General features: G+C 44.9%; 1 protein-coding gene across 8 annotated transcripts in view; it reads right to left on the reverse strand.

The window, feature by feature from the left end:
* Nucleotides 1-1,450: 1,450 nt before the first annotated feature.
* Nucleotides 1,451-18,167, reverse strand: part of cacna1ea (calcium channel, voltage-dependent, R type, alpha 1E subunit a) — a 167,107-nt gene continuing 150,390 nt past the window's right edge. For 5 of the 8 annotated variants that reach the window (XM_029707299.1, XM_029707296.1, XM_029707298.1 and 2 more), the window contains 22 exons: nucleotides 16,861-16,957; nucleotides 15,097-15,257; nucleotides 14,782-14,919; nucleotides 14,252-14,453; nucleotides 13,606-13,770; nucleotides 12,944-13,054; nucleotides 12,754-12,834; nucleotides 12,531-12,650; nucleotides 12,239-12,304; nucleotides 12,013-12,104; nucleotides 11,762-11,924; nucleotides 10,953-11,080; nucleotides 9,700-9,796; nucleotides 8,753-8,858; nucleotides 8,516-8,623; nucleotides 8,297-8,397; nucleotides 8,089-8,195; nucleotides 5,438-5,582; nucleotides 3,464-3,592; nucleotides 2,748-2,892; nucleotides 2,322-2,503; nucleotides 1,451-2,202 (listed from right to left, as the gene is read on the reverse strand). In XM_029707299.1, the coding sequence (XP_029563159.1) occupies nucleotides 1,645-2,202; nucleotides 2,322-2,503; nucleotides 2,748-2,892; nucleotides 3,464-3,592; nucleotides 5,438-5,582; nucleotides 8,089-8,195; nucleotides 8,297-8,397; nucleotides 8,516-8,623; nucleotides 8,753-8,858; nucleotides 9,700-9,796; nucleotides 10,953-11,080; nucleotides 11,762-11,924; nucleotides 12,013-12,104; nucleotides 12,239-12,304; nucleotides 12,531-12,650; nucleotides 12,754-12,834; nucleotides 12,944-13,054; nucleotides 13,606-13,770; nucleotides 14,252-14,453; nucleotides 14,782-14,919; nucleotides 15,097-15,257; nucleotides 16,861-16,957 (3,202 nt within the window). In that variant the 3' untranslated portion in view covers nucleotides 1,451-1,644. Of the gene's footprint in view, nucleotides 2,203-2,321; nucleotides 2,504-2,747; nucleotides 2,893-3,463; nucleotides 3,593-5,437; nucleotides 5,583-8,088; nucleotides 8,196-8,296; nucleotides 8,398-8,515; nucleotides 8,624-8,752; nucleotides 8,859-9,699; nucleotides 9,797-10,544; nucleotides 10,642-10,952; nucleotides 11,081-11,761; nucleotides 11,925-12,012; nucleotides 12,105-12,238; nucleotides 12,305-12,530; nucleotides 12,651-12,753; nucleotides 12,835-12,943; nucleotides 13,055-13,605; nucleotides 13,771-14,251; nucleotides 14,454-14,781; nucleotides 14,920-15,096; nucleotides 15,258-16,860; nucleotides 16,958-18,167 lie in introns of all 8 variants that reach the window. The other 3 variants (XM_029707295.1, XM_029707292.1, XM_029707297.1) reach the window with 2 other exon arrangements.

The following is an 18,167-nucleotide window of genomic DNA, read 5'->3' on the forward strand; positions in this document are numbered from 1 at the left end:
ATTCATTATGACATAAAAGGCAACACATCCTCAAGACACTTGATTCTATTTACAGGAAAATGGCTTTGTAGACTATATTTTCCAGTAGTATCCAGCACATGGACATGCTATGTCTGTTGTTTCCATTGCTCTGTAGGAGAGGCCAGTTTTGCTGCTGTCCAGTGAGGGTCTGTAGTTCAGGGCTGGACCTCATCCAGGGCCTTACAGTGGACATCATGCGTAATCCAGTGAGGTGACAATGACAGACAAAAGCAGGGAAGAGGGTCCTCTGTCCAGAGACACACTGAAGGGCACACAAGAACCCAACATGTTTAGGCTGAAAATGACAACTAGAGCATTGATATGGAATGACGCTGGAACACCTGACTTTAGAGGGATCAAAGCACCAGAGCTCTGGAAATGTACAGTATCTATCAGGGAAAGGTCTGGTCCTTGTCTCATCTTGAAGTAGATCTTCATATCTACTGGAGAGAACATTACAACAAATGGAAAGGCCTTTCCTCTCACTGTGTTCAACAACCTTTTTTGTTCTCAGGTGAGAGCTCATGATCGGTGAGTTAACTGGTGCATACAGTCATTTCTTTTGTGACACCTTCTTCCCCATTGGCTGACTGACACGGAACCATTCAGTAGACGTCACTGCCTGAGAAATACCCCATTGATGTAGTGTGAGATGAGAGAGGAGAGTTGTTTTAAAGCAGTGTCTGTGACAACCAATGTCTGCTTCAGATCCCTACACACCTACCACTGTGTCATGATCCACAAAGATCTAATAACTGAGAACTTCCTTCTTATCTTACAGGAGGAAAAGAACACAATTTCAATACATTCCTGATACTTCAGTGCCACACTATTTTTCTGCTACACACTGTACTTAACACATACTTACTCTGTTTCATAGGTCTAAGAAGTGAGGAAACATTCTTTACATCTTGAGTTATTCAACTTTGTTATTAATCAAAATGCAACTGGTGAACGTTTGCACTGTACGCCAGCAGTCCCCATATCTTCCTTGTCTTGTTGATTTGACAAACATATTGCACTCCTACAAACACACACTCTTAGAAAAGAAGGTGCTACCTAGAACCTTTAAAGAACCCTTTTTGGTTCCAGGTAGAATGCTTTTGGGTTCCATGTAGAACCCTTTCCACAGAGGGTTTTACATGGAACCCAAAAGGATTCTACCTGGAACTCAAAAGGGTTCCCCCTGGAACTAAAAAGGGTTCTCCTATTGAACTTTTATTTAACTAATCAAGTCAGTTAAGAACAAATTCTTATTTACAATGACAGCTTACCCCGGCCAAATCCTCCGCTAACCCGGGACGGCGCTGGGCCAATTGTGCGCCGCCCTATGGGACTCCCGATCACAGCCGGTTGTGATACAGCCCGGGAACAAACCAGGATCAAACAAGGGTCTGTAGTGACGCCTCTAGCACTGAGATGCAATGCCTTAGGCTGCTGCGCCACTCGGGAGCCAGCTGAAGAACTCTTTTGGAACCCTTTTTTCTAAGAGTGCAGATACACACACGTACAGATGCACACTCAGTACACGACCTGACAGTGTGCTTCAAATTGAGGACCCCTGTCTTTCTGATACCCAGTTTTGCTGTCCATCTTCCTCCTCTTCTTCTCCAAGTCCCGGCCCTAACAGCGGTCATCCTCGTCGGTGTCACTCAAGAGCTCGCAGGTAACCACAGAGCTGGCCTGACCCAGGCGTTTATGGAAGTGTCCGTTGGGGACCTGCCAGTTGTGTCTGAGCTGGGGGGCAGAGCTGATGGTGTTGGCCCGGCCCAGACTGGTTGCAATGGCCGCCTCGAAGGTCAGAGTCTCATCCAGGCCTGAGGAGTCTGGGCTGTGTAACTCCTCGTGCAGGGTCAGGTACGGCTCCGAGATGTACCGGTGAGGTGAGGGGTGCAGGTGACTGACCCCTAACCCTGGGCCACCCACCCCTATTACCACCCCCACCCCCGCTCCTGACTCTGGGGCTAGCCTCTCCCCCTCCTCCCTCAACGAGGGCTCCTCCGTCTCTCTGGGGGCCTCCTGGGTCCGGGCTCTGCCCTCACTGGCAGCAGGGGGGGAGAGGTGGGCTCGGCACACCAGGGGGGAGTAGGAGATGTGAGGGCGTGGCCGCAAGGGCGTCTGGGGGAGCTGGCGCCGGCCGCGGGGTGTGCTGGACAGGTCTGGGCTGCCTGAAGTGTTGCCCTGGAGAGAGAAGAGACCTCACACATAAACCAAGCTTCAATGGTAGAAGGGACAGTGTTTGATAGATAAAGCCAGGAACTGAATAATAATAGGATCAGGGCGGTTGAGAGAACACTCACCTGTCTGTGGAGGGCATGTGTGCATCCCTCACTGGGGGAGCGGGACTGCTTGCGTTCCTGTGACGGGTCCTGGCTCCGCTCCTCAGAGTTGCAGCGGGACACGTCGGGAGACAGCAGGTGACGCCTCTCTTTGGAGCGCCCCCGCTCATGATCCACTGGTTCCCTGAGGTTGCACCTGATTCCTGAGAGGCAGGGGGAGAGAGGGGAGCTATGAAGAGGAACACAGTATAGTAAATACACAGCCATCAGGGGGCATCTGAAACTGATAACTTCTACTGTTCTTCAATGGTTCTACAGTATGAAAGGGGTCAGGATCAGTGAATGGACCCCAAGCAGAGGTATAGTGAAAACATTCCAGCTTTAACCAGAGTGAAGGAAAAGGAGCCATGTAAACTCAGTGGCTGACTGTTACTGTGTGTAGTATACCTCTGATGCTCCTCTGTCGTGGTCTGTTCAGACGGTCAGGACTGACCCTCTTCAGAGAGTACTCCTCCTGCCACAGGCCATTCACACACTGATCCCCAATAGTAGAGAAGGAGCGCTTCATCGATTTGCTGCTGTCTGTCCCCACCTACACACAAACAGATAAACACATACACACATACAGTAGACACACACACACATATAGATATACAGACATATACACACATATACATTTGGTTGAGAGAATGTGGGAGGGTAGAAAGTGTGTGGAGTTCTAATCTGTGTTCTGAGCAGAAGACTTTCTCTCATCCACAACACACATTCCATGTTTAGCACATGGTATTTATATTGTGCTTTTCAAGGAGCCAAAGCCACTTCCTATCCATATTACCATGGACTAAAAATACAACGTTTTGGGGAACCTGGCACACTGACATGTTTGCCACGCAAGGATTTACTAGAAACCATCAAAGTACGCCATCCACACTGTCAACAACCATTGAAGGTAGCAGCTGAAATCAGATGTGTATATACTGTAGCAACCTAGTTAACACCCAATCCTCCTCCACTTCATGGCTGATTGCCGTATGTATGTGGCTGCACTGCTCCAGTGTTCAGTCCCTCTGAAGCCCCCACAGAGGCTGTCTGCCTGGGTCCTGTTCTCTCTGAGGCCCCATGGGTAGAGGAGGGGAGGTGAGGGGCTGTACAGTAACAGGTACCTGTGTGTCTACAGCCAGCCGAGGCATAGAGGAGGCTCGGATAGAGACTGCCCGCCCGGGCACCCTGAGTGGGGCATCCTGCCTGTTAGTGGGGCAAAGGTTGCGGTTAAACTCTTTGCGCTCCGGAACCTATATAGTCAGAGAAAGAAGGAGGGGAGAGAAACACATCAGAGTTCTAGTGTGTGAAAACAGAGTTGGCAGCAATGACGTCAGAGGACCAGCAGAGAGCTACTGTACCAACACGTCACAAGCAGATATAGTATGCTGACTGAGATTTTGTACAGTATCGCTATCGAATAGCTGTACACCCTCTTTACTCAGATTAAAAGCACTGGCAGAGCACAACGGCAGCCAAAGCACTGTGTGTTGGCAGTGTAATGTATTCATTTTTCATTGTTCATTATGAACCTGTGTGAGTGGTGACTGTCTGGAGTACCACTGTCAAAGAGGGGCTGACAACCAGGCGGGACAGGGCAGATAGGAGGGGCTGAAGGGAGGAAGGGGGCGGTGTCTACATGCGCAACAAGGGCTTAAAGCTTAAGATGGAGCTTGAATAACTGAAAGCCATGAAGCGGAGGCAAGAACCAGTCACAGGCATGCAGGCATAGGAAACCAAAATGCCCCACTCTTCACTGAAGAGCTGAGAAACCATAACCACGAAATATGAGCAGTATCCTCCAACAGAACTCTGTACAGCTGCTCAAAGAACAGAGAGATGGATGGGAGTGCCACATGGCATATAGCTCTGTTGATGACAAAGGTGCCAAATACCAACACAGCACAGTTAAACCACAAAACCATGAGAAGAGTGCTGACACCAAACCACCAGAGACAAGCCGCCGTCTCTGTCCCTGTTCCATTCACACACTTACAGAAAGTCACACGCTTTCATGTGGTCAAAGTCACACTCCCCACAGTGCCAAAACGCAAAATAAGCATAATACGCATGGTTCATCAAAGCCTATGGCGGAGAAATTATGATACCATTCAAAGAAATGGGTGAGTAGTGATAAATGCCTTAAACAAGGGACACTGTGTGGAGTGAACAGCATGGTGAGACATTGCCATGGTGAAGTTGAGAATGACACAGAAGGCACCAGACAGCCGTATCATCGACTGCAATCCAGCTCTGCTAGATAGAACTGGCTTGGACTGTGTAGAGTTAACTAAAGTAGGTGTGTGTTTGAATGGTTTTGAGTGTAAGGTAAGAGTGTGCATGACTCACAAATGAGTGACCAATCTGTTCTGGGTCTAATAGCTATGATGACAGTCTGATCAACAGCAATGCTTTTTTAAATGTTGTTTCAGACAAGAGTTTGATGATGAAGCAGAATATACTGGCACCATACATCAAATATTTCAACACAAATCACAAATCAACACCCTCCCACGACCACCCCCCACCCAACTCCACCCCACTAATCAACTAGCGTCAAAATACCGAATATTGATTGGGCCGGGCCTCTTGTTAAACTTGTTAATTTGTGGACAGAGACAGCTAATTGGCTGGACAGTGACACAGAGATGGATGGGGGAATAGATGAGTCAGAGTGAGTCCAGTCAGACGCTGCCTCTCCTGGGAGAGACAGCCTCAACCCCCACCCCTCTCCTCCCCATCTCTCTGGATCACAACCACAGCCTACCAGACCATAACGCAACCCTTCTCACTCCATCATATCTCACTGGAGGTTTACCCATCAAAGGTCTACTAATGCATTATGTTTGTAATAATAACACAATTATTGCCCCATTAAGTGTGCAACACAGTAATACATACATATAACATACAATGTGACATAATGCATTGTACTGCTTAGTTGAGGGAGCTTGCAAGTAAGCATTTCACTGCACCATTTATACCTGCTGTAAACTGTGCACGTGATGAATACACTTTGATTTGATTTTGATTTGATTATAGTGCGTTGAGTGAGTGTGTTCATGGGGGTGTTCCAGTACTTGAGACCCAGTCCTTACCAGTGTGTGGAGCTGGTGGTGGAGCAGGTGGTGGTGGTGATAGTTGTGGTAGTCCTCCTCTTTGTCCCCTAGGTCCTGGGACATGGGCTGCATGAACATCTCCTGAGGGGATATGGGACTCAAGGCCACAAATCCTCCTCTGGTCCTGAAGGAACAGATAGGAAGACAGACAGACGCTCAGAGAGGCATGCCTATCTAGGATGAACACACACCTATTAACTCCATCACAGGCACGCACACACAGGATCAGGGACTTCAGGAGTAGGGCTGTGACGGTCATGACATTTTGTCAGACGGTTATTATCATGCAGCTGGTTATTGTGGCTCAGTTGGTAAAGTGTGGCACTTGAAACGCCAAGGTTGTGGGTTCAATTCCCACGGGGGACCAGTATGAAAAAAAGGAGAATCAAATTATGAAAATGTATGCACTCACTACTGTAAGTCTGCTAAATGACTAAAATGTCAATGTAAAAAGACTTGTTGGTCTCACTGTAATTGACCGTTAATTAACGTAAACATGTTTAGCATCTCCAGTCCTCCACGCATATGAGCGGCATACAAGCCGCTGATGAACACCTTTGGAACATCTACATTTAAAAAGTATAATAAATCAATTTAATATACACCATCACAATAAATCCATGATTTATTTTAGTCAGGTCTAAAGAAACGTTATGATATGAAGAAAATGTATTTCAGAAAACAGCATATGAGTAGCCGACTATATGTTATCTGGCTAAGCTCCATGCCTTAGGCTGTAGGCTTGTTCATTTAGCAGACAAGATATGCTTATAAGTCCTGTGCCATTATTTTATATTATATGATTTTATAGTAAGAAGAATATAATTGAACTAGCTGAATAAAATAGAAAGGATATTTTTACCATTCCGGAGCATAAAAATAATTTGAAACAGGTTCTCCTATACACTAGATTTAGAGTTATTTGGCAACTTTAGTTGTGAATGATACAAACCTTAGAATGTCTTAGAAATGAAAACATATATAGGCTGCATGATGCGGCAACAAGCAATATAATCTTGTCTTTGCTAATATGTAAAATGAGTGTGGACTTAGAATGGCCCATTATCAAATGGGCAGGAACAAGGACAGGATAAAAATACATGTAATCCGAATGCACTGGAATAGCAAATGGAGGCCTTGTGCTTTCTGGTCCGGTAGGCTACTTTGGTTTTATAGCGGAGCTATGCTTAATATGAGCAGCTGAGAAATACATATAAGAACACTTATTTCACTCCATGCATCACTATTTGAGGAGCATGCGCTTGCTGTGTGACAGGTGATATTCTGTCCAAACTCTGTATGCAATGGGCTCTCCAACCCTGTTCCTGCAGCTAGCCAGTGCTTGATTTGGGATACCAAGTGAATGAAATCTGTTCGGGAACATCGATAGTAACATGTTTTCGCAAACAAAACATATTTCACTAAACTGTTGACAGCCCCTCTGCATGCTTGAGAAAGGAATAAAGGAGAGAGGAGTAGATGGAAATGCACGGTGGTGAGAGATTCTGTAGCTAAAGGTAATGTGCCACCCAATTCATTTTACAAATACTTTAAAAAATCCCTATTACTAGGCTATTCACAATCAAATACAAATGCACTATAATTGTAGGCTACCTGTAAGCTACCCTGCCCTGGACAATGAACCAACAGCAGCGTCTATGGCTCTCTACCAGAATCATGGATAGACATTTTGGAGCAGAGCATAAGGTAACCAGTCAATCCAGTATGCATAATAATACAGTCCACCGCTCTCAAAGGCAATTACTCTAATTTGTTTAATTTTAAAGTATAGGCCAGACCAATTATGCACCAGACATTTTAAATCAGTTTTGTTTTTTTCTGCCATGGGTATTATGTGGTAGGCTATGTATTGTATAACCGCACAATCATCATTTTAAACCATTTTTTCCCCCCAGGCTTGAGCTCATAAGTCTATGCACATGTATATGCTCTAATATGTGTATAGGTGTTTTGAATGAATCATCAAATTACAAAGCGCTGTCCATTTCATTGTATTAGGTTTTGAAATAACATCCACAACTACCATGTTTTACACTTAATGCAACCTGCTGTTGAACTTCTGTCTTCAAACTGATCATCACAGTGAAGTAAGTCAGTTTTAAAAGCACTATACTGTTTTGATGGTATGTGTTTGTTGTGATTTTCAATTGCAATTGCGAGGATGTCAGAGTGGTTAGAGGGACAATAGAGCGCTGAGTACCAGACCATTAGGACCTGATGGAGGGACAATAGAGCGCTGAGTACCAGACCATTAGGACCTGATGGAGGGACAATAGAGCGCTGAGTACCAGACCATTAGGACCTGATGGAGGGACAATAGAGCGCTGAGTACCAGACCATTAGGACCTGATGGAGGGACAATAGAGCGCTGAGTACCAGACCATTAGGACCTGATGGAGGGACAATAGAGCGCTGAGTACCAGACCATTAGGACCTGATGGTAGTTAGTAAGTTGGGCACTATCAAAGCATGTCCAAAGTGCATAAGAGGAGATTACCGTAACTTAACGGTCACGTGGAATTTTACTGCGGTCATGACTCATGACTGCCGGTGTGGGGGTAATACGGTCACTGCAACAGCCATATTCATGAGTAAAATAACATATTTACAGGGCAGATCCAGGGCTGTGGGGCAGGAAAGGGAAGGCTTTGGCACTGCAGAGGATCTCTTGAGGCAGAGAGGACGCGTCCATACGCTGGAACATGGGAGCGTGTTTCTATAGAGGGTGAGGATGAAACAGGTACAGTATGAGAGTATGCAAACTACTGTTAAGAGGAGATGGTTTCCTAACTATACTGTACATAGAGGTATATATACCTGCTCCTCCAGCTGTTGCCTGAGCTTCTTGGCTTTGCTCTGCTTGTAGTAGTCCATGATCATCATGGCTGCGTAGATCTTCCCAATGGTCATATGACTGGCTGGAAGACCAATGGCATAATGTCACTAATTTGGAATTCTTTGAAAATCATAACTCCTAGAGTAAATAGTTCAATTACATTGACTAATGCCAGTGGTACCATACATTCTGACTGTCACCTTTGTGGATGGGGACGAGCAGGTCCAGGGTCTTCTGTGAAAGGTGTGACCAAATGACACTTATCTCCTTCTGTAGATCTGAATCCATCTGACCTCGGTCCTCCCCTCCTGGAACCACCACAACAACAGCAGATCAAGCATGCAACTTATGGAGGAAATTGATCAACAGTATGTGGAGAAAGTAGAGAAAAACAACACGGTTATACTAAGTATATAGCATGTTAGCTAGCGCCTGACCTCTGGCTATCTTCACCTCGAGGGCGGTTCGGATCAGGGCCATGAGGGTGGAGGTGAAGTGAACCGACATCTCTTCATCCACAGGCATGTTCATCAGCACCAGCCTCTGAGGGTGTCCATGGAAGGGACAGAGGGGGAAGCAGGAAATATATCTCATCAAACAGGAGACAACATGATGCAAATGAGGGGAGCTAGCCATTTGCAGTCATAATGTAATACTCAAGTCTCTACTTGATAATATGTTTTCACTGTTTAAGCTAAACTTACAATATAAGGATAAAAACACATGTGATAAGACAATACTCTAATAAGAATAACATAGTAAGAACAGCCAAGAGACTCTCACAACACAGCGTACACAAAGAGGGTGGGTGCATCTCTGCCATTGTACATGCACACATATCACAAAATAAATGACAGGGAAATTATATGTGAAAAAAAGCAACAGAGTGCAAGGGCAGAAGGCACATGCATATACTTATAGGAAGTAATCAAGAAACACTGATTGAGGAAGATTGTATGACATTCTGACACTGTACAGTGTGGCTCTATGAAATACATGTCAGGTTTATGCACCCGTTTCAAAACAGCTGCATTCTTACTGACTGTAAAAGCCATTTACTCCACAGACAGCTCTTAACACACAAAATATCAATTAATTACTCAGCCAGTTCTCTGCCAAGATGCAAACCAATAGAAAAAAAGAAAACACCAAAGCACAATGCTTATTTATTTTTACTGTACGTATTGTCATCCACCAATCAAAAAACACCACTGTAGATTCTCTTACAGTTGAACAAGCGACACATTACGATACGATAGACAACAGCCATTTCCCACACTTCATTTGGAATTGGGATGATCCGGTATATGACAGAGAGCAAGGTTTTAGTTTGCCGTCTCCATTGACCTAACATAGAAACTTTGCCTGTCTGTCTTTGGTCTACCTTATAAGCCACTTTGGATGGACATTTCTTGCCGAGGCCTAGAGGTGGCGACATGAGGGTCAGCATTTCATACATGTCAGTGTAATGAATACGCCCGCTGGGGAGGAGGCAGGGAGCAAGGCAGATGATGAGGAGGAAGAAGAGGAGGAGGAGAAAGGGCAAGGAAGGCATTCCAAAGGAATGGAGGAAGAAAGGAATATGTAAAAGGGAAAAGGGAAGAGATATCAGAAAGAGGGTTATTCAATGGCATTACACAGAAAGAGGAAAATGATTAGATCAGGTTGTGGTCTTTCTACGCAGACCTGGCATAGAAAAGAGGGAGCGGAAGAAATCTAACATGGCCAAAGGAATGACGGTCCTCTGTGGATCTGGCAGATACTTACATCACATCCTAAACCTGTACTGCTGACACTTGTCAGGGAGGGACTTACAGTAGGCCATGAATTCCCCACCATAACACTTCTCATCCTTCTAGGACCAGTCAGCTAACCCAGAGGTACCAGATCCAACCAGGCACAGAGAGCCAGGGTATCACAGAAAACTGATTTTGTGTAGTTGTTAACTTTATACTACATTTTCCAATAGCTTATTGCTCTGCATCTACAGAATGAAGTGCATCATTTTCTGTATGTTAGAGGAACACCCATCTCTTTGTATCTTGAAGCCATAGCCCAGTCATTCTTTGGCCTGGAGCAGAGCTAGAGCTGGCCCCCTCCAGCAGTGCAAGCAGGCCTAGAGCAGTAGTAGTAACTGGTAGAGAGGAATGGAGGGGGTGGGGGGCAGAGCAAGGATCCCAACGGAGGAAGGGGTTGAGGGAGCGAGGGATAGTGGTGGGGGAGCCAAACCTTGCAGGCCACCATGTAGGGGCAGTTCTTTCCAAAGCCCAGGGGAGGTGAAATAGTACGTACTACTTTGTACATCTCCTTATAGTGAATCCTTCCACTGGAAAGAACATACATTTATGTAGTTAACAATGAACATAGAGATTCAGCTTTGCTGGAGTTTACCAGAGCCGAAGTGCCAGCATTGCCCTAAGATAAATAACCTGGAAAGCAAAGCATCAGGACACAATGGACAGAGATTAGCCAAATATGCAATACTTTTCATATCATGAGATGTTTTGGACATTAGGGCTATATGGTGGTCTTTGTAAGTAGGTGGGAGTAACATTAGAATAACTGTAAAATAGTAAATAATTCACATATGTGCTGCTACTTTGTATGTGTTGTCTTGTTGTTGGGCCTCTGACTTACCAAGCAGCTCGGTCATATTCACCCCAGATACGAACAAATTCATCCAGGTGGTGAGGCCCCAATATCGAGGAATCCCGGGTGAGGTACTCAAAGTTGTCCATGATTACAGCCACAAACAGATTCAGCATCTGAACAGTGATTAGAGGAGGTCATAGACAAGGAACTACAGTATGTGTGTATGAAAGTGAAATATATATGCATGTAGGTGTCTCCTTCAACTTCTTCCGCTCATTTCTGGTAAGAGTAGAAATCTTAGAGTAGCACAGTAGGACTCTTTGACTAGGACAGTAGACCTCTTAGAGTAGGACTCTTAGAGTTAGGACAGTAGGACTCTTAGAGTAGGGCTCTTAGAGTAGGTCTCTTACAGTAAGACAGTAGGACTCTTAGAGTAGTACAGTAGGACTGTTAGAGTAGGACAGCAGGACTCTTAGAGTAGGTCTCAGAGTAGAACAGTAGAACTCTTAGAGTAGGACAGTAGGAGTCTTAGAGTAGGACAGAAGGACTCTTAGAGTAGGGCAGTAGGATTTTTAGAGTAGAACTCTTAGAGTAGGACAGTAGGACTCAGAGTATGACAGTAAGACTCTTACAGTTAGGACAGTATGACTTCTAAAGTAGAACAGTAGACCTCTTAGAGTAGGACAGTAGACTCTTAGAGTAGGACAGTAGGACTTTTAGAGTAGGACAGTATACATCTTAGAGTAGAACAGTAGGACTCTTAGAGTAGTACAGTAGGACTCTTAGAGTAGGACAGTAGGAGTCAGAGTAGGACAGTAGGACTCTTAGAATAGGACTCAGAGTAGGACTCTTACCAGAAATGAACTGAAGAAGATGAAGGAGACAAAGTAGAAGTAGGCAAACTCAGTTCCACAGCGCTCCTCGTGGTCTGATGTTAGAGCTAAGGGGTCTGGCTCACACTTTTGCCCCCCTAAACATGACAGCATGATCTCCTGCCACGACTCCCCCGTGGCACTCCTGCAGGCAGACAGCGGTGTGTCGTTCAGTGACTGAAAATGAGGCCCGGTTTGCCACTGTGTGACACATGAAGGATATCCTACTCTACCTGAATAGCAACATCAGAGCACCAAAAAAGGTCTTGAAATTGTTGTGTTGGTTGATGTGAGTCTCCTCGTCCAGTCTGATGTTTCCAAAAACCTTGAGGAACATTCAGGCATATATCATGAGATATGTCCTGACTCAGTCTTGTACACAGAACCGACAGATTCACATCATGCAATGACAAACTAAGAAAGCGGCAGAATAGATAAAGAGTGTGAGCAACACCTTACCTGCATTCCGATGATAGCATATATGAAAAAGAGCATGGCAATGAGCAGACAAACGTAGGGGAGAGCCTGAAAGAGAAACCGTGTGTCATGACACAGTAACAGACATTACACACACACACACACACACACACACACACACACACACACACACACACACACACACACACACACACACACACACACACACACACACACACACACACACACACACACACACACACACACACACACACCTGCCTTCAGTGTTAAGTGTCCCTATCCAGTGCTGTACTGTACTGTGCGTGGAGCTGACCTTAAAGGACTGGACAAAGGTCCAGAGCAGGATGCGGATGGTGTAACCCTGCCTCAACAGCTTGATCAGTCTGGCTGCACGGAACAGCTTCAGGAAACCCATGTTGAAGGTCTCAATTGACTTCAGGGAGATGAGAGAGTATGTTTACAGCTCATTAGCAGTGCACTGTATAGAAATGGTAACACAATCAGCCATTGATTGATTTTCAGTAAGGCTTTGTTACCTGTAAGTCTACCACTATTTCTGTGATGCTTCCCAAAACTGTGATGAAGTCGAATATATTCCAAGTGTCTCGAAAGTAGTTCTGAAGAAGAGGGGAAAACATCCATTCTTCAGTCAGTAGATGTTAGTAGCATTGCAAACAGGATCAGATCATGATGTCATGGACAGTAAGGCATTAACTTGCTCCTCACCAGAAAGCCAAAGGCCATGATCTTGAGGACACACTCCACAGAGAAGAGCACAGTGAAAGCTGTGTTCAGGTGTTTCAGCACAGCCTCGTATGCTGGTGGGGCAGAGTAATACTACCACCATATAGGAGATAAAGAGAGACACCATTAAACACCATTGGAATGACCCCAAATTACTGGGATGCACAGACAACCCAAAATACCACAATGAACCTAAACACAGACCATCTTGCTCAATCTCCATACAACTGTAGATCTATAGCCACAGGTTCATAGCAGATTTCATCGGATACATAAATAGCGTAACATTAAGCTGAGGCTATAAAAGGAGTCATTCCTCTGAGTTGTACAGACAGAGTTAACGAGGCCATGTTAAATACTAGCCGGTGGATATAGATCAATATTTAATAGAGGCTGAGTCATCCTCTCCTTCCGTCTGACTGAAGGCCTTTTCTTGGAATAAATGAAATACTCACAAGGACGGGGATGGAAGAAACCCAGACCGTTAGCTAGAGAACAGCACAGAGTAGAGGGACATGCATCTTACAACCCCAATCAGCTACAGCTACAGGCTCCATAATACCTTCTGCACCACAGGGACTAGACTCCTGCTTTACAAAAGGGATTAGCTCAGTGTATTGTTTGAATGTGATCATTATCCACACCTTCATCATCAGGACAATGGTGTTGAGTGCAATCATGGCCAGCACGGTGTATTCGAAGGAGGGGGAGACCACAAAGTGCCAGAGGCGGTACTGGAACGTCTGTCTGTTCTGAGGCATGTAGCGGGTCAGGGGTTTGGCCCCTATGGCAAAGTCAATGCAAGCCCTCTGTAAGGGAAAACACACAAGAAAGAAAGTTGACGAACACTTTGTTGGGAATGAGCATGAAGCAGTTAGCTCTGGGAAAGTCCTTATATTTTCTCCTTGAAGTAGACACACTGCTGTATGGACTGCTGGGAACATTCTGGTCAATATTGACTGAGGGATACCTGGTGGGAGAGACTGTGTGAGTCTGGAGGGGAAATCTCACTATTCCTGTATATTTACCAGGCCTTTTCCATGAGCCAGTGTGCTCCTCTATGTAATAACCTGTCAAGACTGAGCGAGTTAAGTCTAAAAGCGCAGACGGGGTCATTTTGATGTGTGTGCTACATTCCACCAGCAAACCATATCAATAACACATACACTGAGCTGGTGTGTTCTAGATTATCACTGGAAAGTCTACAGTTAAAAAGGAATGTCTAGGTTCCATTTGGCTTGTTTTATGATTCACTGTGTTTGTGTGTGTGTATGTGTGTGACTCCATCACCTCGTTCTTCTCCAAGCTGCATTCCTCCATCATCTTGTCTCCCTGCTCCTGGAAGGTGATGATGATGAGAGCCACAAAGATGTTGACAAAGAAGAAGGGGAAGACCACAAAGTAGATGACATAGAATATGGACATCTCCATCCGGTTGCCCCGGCTGGGACCTCTGTCCTCCTCTGTCACGTCCACAGAGTGCTGCAGGACCCTGGACAGACACACAGACAGACCACAGTGTACTCAGCAATAGACTTTCTGAAAGATATTTCAGTCTAACTTATGTACAGTAGTGACATAGTAAATGAAAGTAGTCTTGTGTGAGTCAGAACTGCTCATAGGAGCCTATCTCCTGTTTCTGTAGCGTGAGGCACAAATACACCCCGTGGACAGAACGCTAGTCTATTGCAGTCTTTTGTATGACTCGGCTAGGGATCGAACTCCCAACCTTTCTATCTCAGGGAGGACACTCTAAAAACTAGGCCACAAGGTGCTGTTGTAACATAGTGAATAGTGTGTATGGAGAGAGTGAGACTTACTGTGGCCAGCCCTCCCCAGTGGAGACAGTAAACAGAGTGAGTAGGGCCCAGACTATGTTGTCATAGTGGAAGTCATGTCTCCTCCAATCCCTCCTCTTCACTTCCTTCTTATCCTTCTCATAGTCAATGTAGAAGCCTCTGATAGGAAGAGACAGACACACAGTGTACAATAGACATTCAGCGGACAAAGAAGCAGTAGAAAACACAACCATTCTGTAGGTCTCCAATAGGTCTCCATCCACCACAACTAGAGTATGTTAGTGTTCTGTAAGGCCCAGTGTATGAGTGTATACAGGCAGCTCAGCAGACACCTACTGGCAGTCCTTCTCTGTGTCTTTGGATCCGTCTGTGCAGTAGAAGAACTTCCCTTTGAACAGCTGCACAGCGATGACAGCGAAGATGAACATGAAGAGCTTGTAGACGATGAGGATGTTGAAGACGTTCTTCAGAGAGGTCACCACACAGTCAAACACTGCCTACACACACAGGCAGAGGACGAAGCATGAGGGAAGGCAATTGAAAAAGAGAGTCAAACAAAGTGATACGCTGAAACTGTGTGGGTTCAGCTTTCGTCCAGTTAGCCAGTGATTTGTTGAGGCTGACTTTTATTTTAATTTTAAAAAATGTACCCCTTTTTCTCCACAATTGGTAGTTACATTTTTGTCCCATCGCTGCAACTCCCATATGGACTCAGGAGAGGTGAAGGTCGAGAGCCGCGTGTCCTTCGAAACAGGACCCCGCCAAGCCGCACTGCCTCTTGACACAAAACTCACTTAACCCGGAAGCCAGCTGCACCAATGAGTCAGAGGAAACATTGTACACCTGGCGACCGTGTCAGCGTGCATTGCACCCAGCCCACCACAGGAGTCGCTAGAGCGCAATGGGACAAGGATGACCCAGCCGGTCAAACCCTCCCCTAACCCAGATGATGCTGGGCCAATTGTGTGCCGCCTCATGGGTCTCCCGGTCACGGCCAGCTGCGTCACAGCCTGGGATCGAACCAGGATCTGTAGTGACGCAGCTAGCACTGCGATGCAGTGCCTTAGATGTTCATCAAAGCTGGGACTGAGAGACTGAAAAGCAGCTTCTATCTCAGAGATGCTGCTTCCTACATACAGACTCAAATCATTGGCCACTTTAATAAATGGATCACTAGTCACTTTAAATAAGGCCACTTTAAAAATGTTTACATATCTTACATTACTCATCTCATATGTATCTTATGCCATCTATTGCATCTTGCCTATGCCGCTCGTCATTGCTCATTCATATATTTATATGTACATATTCTTATTCCATTCCTTTAGATTTGTGTGTATTAGGTAGTTGTTGTGGAATTGTTATATTACTTGTTAGATATTACTGCACTGTCAAACTAGAAGCACAAGCATTTCAGTACACTCACATTAACATCTGCTAACCATGTGTATGTGACCAATTAAATGTGATTTGATTAGACCTTTTCACCACTCGGGAGGCCCTTAACGCTGACTTCTAACTCAAGTGGTATAAATAGCATACAATTGTCCAATATGATTCCAAACTGTTGTTGCTGCATGAGTGACTGGAAGAGGATTGTATTACTCTGTAGATCTTTATTTCACTTTCCAGTCCCAGGACAATCAGGTCTATTGATTGCAGTGTGTCTGGTATCAGCTGACTGACTGACTCCCTGGTCCACTCACACAGTTATCAGTCGGACTCATTTCCTCATTTCCCTTGACAGATACACTCTTCCCCCCAGCAGAAATGGAATGTGTGAGGTTTGGGAAATTCAGTCTTGACTAAATGTTTTCATGCTCGAACGCTCAGGTTTATCACCTCATCTATCAATCTTTTCTCCAGCTGATTCTCTGCTGCCTGGAAACCCTCATGTGGAAATAGGTGTGACTAAATGGATGTGTGGCAGTGGCTACTGACCTGATACCATTATACCACACACATAGACAGTACTGCAGCCTTGATAAACCCTGAACAGCCTGATAAAACTGCCATGTAGTCTATCCCTCCAACTGTTGACTGGGGCAGGCACTGTTAACATGGGAAGGAATTGCTGAGAAAACAAATGGAAAAGGTTACCTTAAGTTTGGGTAGTCTCTTGATGGTCTTCAGGGGCCTCAGGACGCGCAGCACCCGAAGAGACTTGATGGTTTTGATGTCCCGTCCTTTATTATTTCTACAAGTAGAAACACATAGAATGAAGACCTGATAAACTCACTCCAACATTGAGCTAACTATATTACAGGAGATGTATTACTGTACTTTACGTCTCTGATTAGAAAGAGATACAGTGCCATAAAAAAGTATTTTCCCCTTTTCTGATTTTCTCAGTTTTCCATATTTTTGATACTGAATGTTATCAGATCTTCACCCAAAACCTAATATTAGATAAAGGGAACCTGAGTTTACAAATAACCCAAAAAAAGTATACTTACTTTATTTATTTAATTAACACAGTTATGCAACACTCAATTCCCCTGTGTGAAAAAGTAATTGCCCCCTAACACTCAATAACAGGTTGTGCCACCTTTAGCTGCAATGAATGAAACCAAATGCTTCCTGTAGTTGTTGATTAGTCTCTCACTTCGCTGTGGAGTAATTTTGGCCCACTCTTGTATGTAGAACTGTTTTAACTCAGTGACATTTGTGGGTTTTCAATCAGGAACTGCTAGTTTCAAGTCCTGCCACAACATCTCAATTGGGATTAGGTCTGGACTGACTAGGCCATTAAAAAATCTCAATATTTGTTGCATTTGAACCATTTTCATGTAGACTTGATTGTGTGTTTTGGATCATTGTCTTGCTGCGTGACCCAGCTGTAGATGGCCTGACATTCTCCTGTAGAATTCACTGATATAGAGCAGAATTCATCATTCCTTCTATTAAGGCAAGTCGTCGCCAGACATAATGGGATCCACCTCGTCCAAAAAGTTGACATGGATGATCAGCAAGACCCTTGGAAGAATGTGCTATCGACAGATGGGTCAAAAGTATAACTTATTGGAGGACATGGATCCCATTATGCCTGGCGAAAACCAAACACTGCATTCCACAGTAAGAACCTTATACCAAAGGTCAAGTATGGTGGTGGTAGTGTAGAATTCTGCTATGTATTAGATAATTCTACAGGTGAATGTCAGACCATCCATCTGTGAGCTGAAGCTGAAGCGCATCTGGGTCATGCAGCAAGACAATGATCCAAAACACACAATCAAGTCTATATGAAAATGGCTAAAAGGCAACAAATTTGAAGTTTTGGAATGGCCTAGTCAAAGTCCAGACCTAATCCCAACTGAGATGTTGTGGCAGAACTTGACACGAGCAGTTCATGTGAGCAGTTCAAAATTCCTCCACAGCGAAGTGAGAGACTAGTCAATAACTACAGG

This window comes from Salmo trutta, chromosome 22, assembly GCF_901001165.1.
Source record: "Salmo trutta chromosome 22, fSalTru1.1, whole genome shotgun sequence".
Lineage (NCBI taxonomy): Eukaryota > Metazoa > Chordata > Actinopteri > Salmoniformes > Salmonidae > Salmo > Salmo trutta.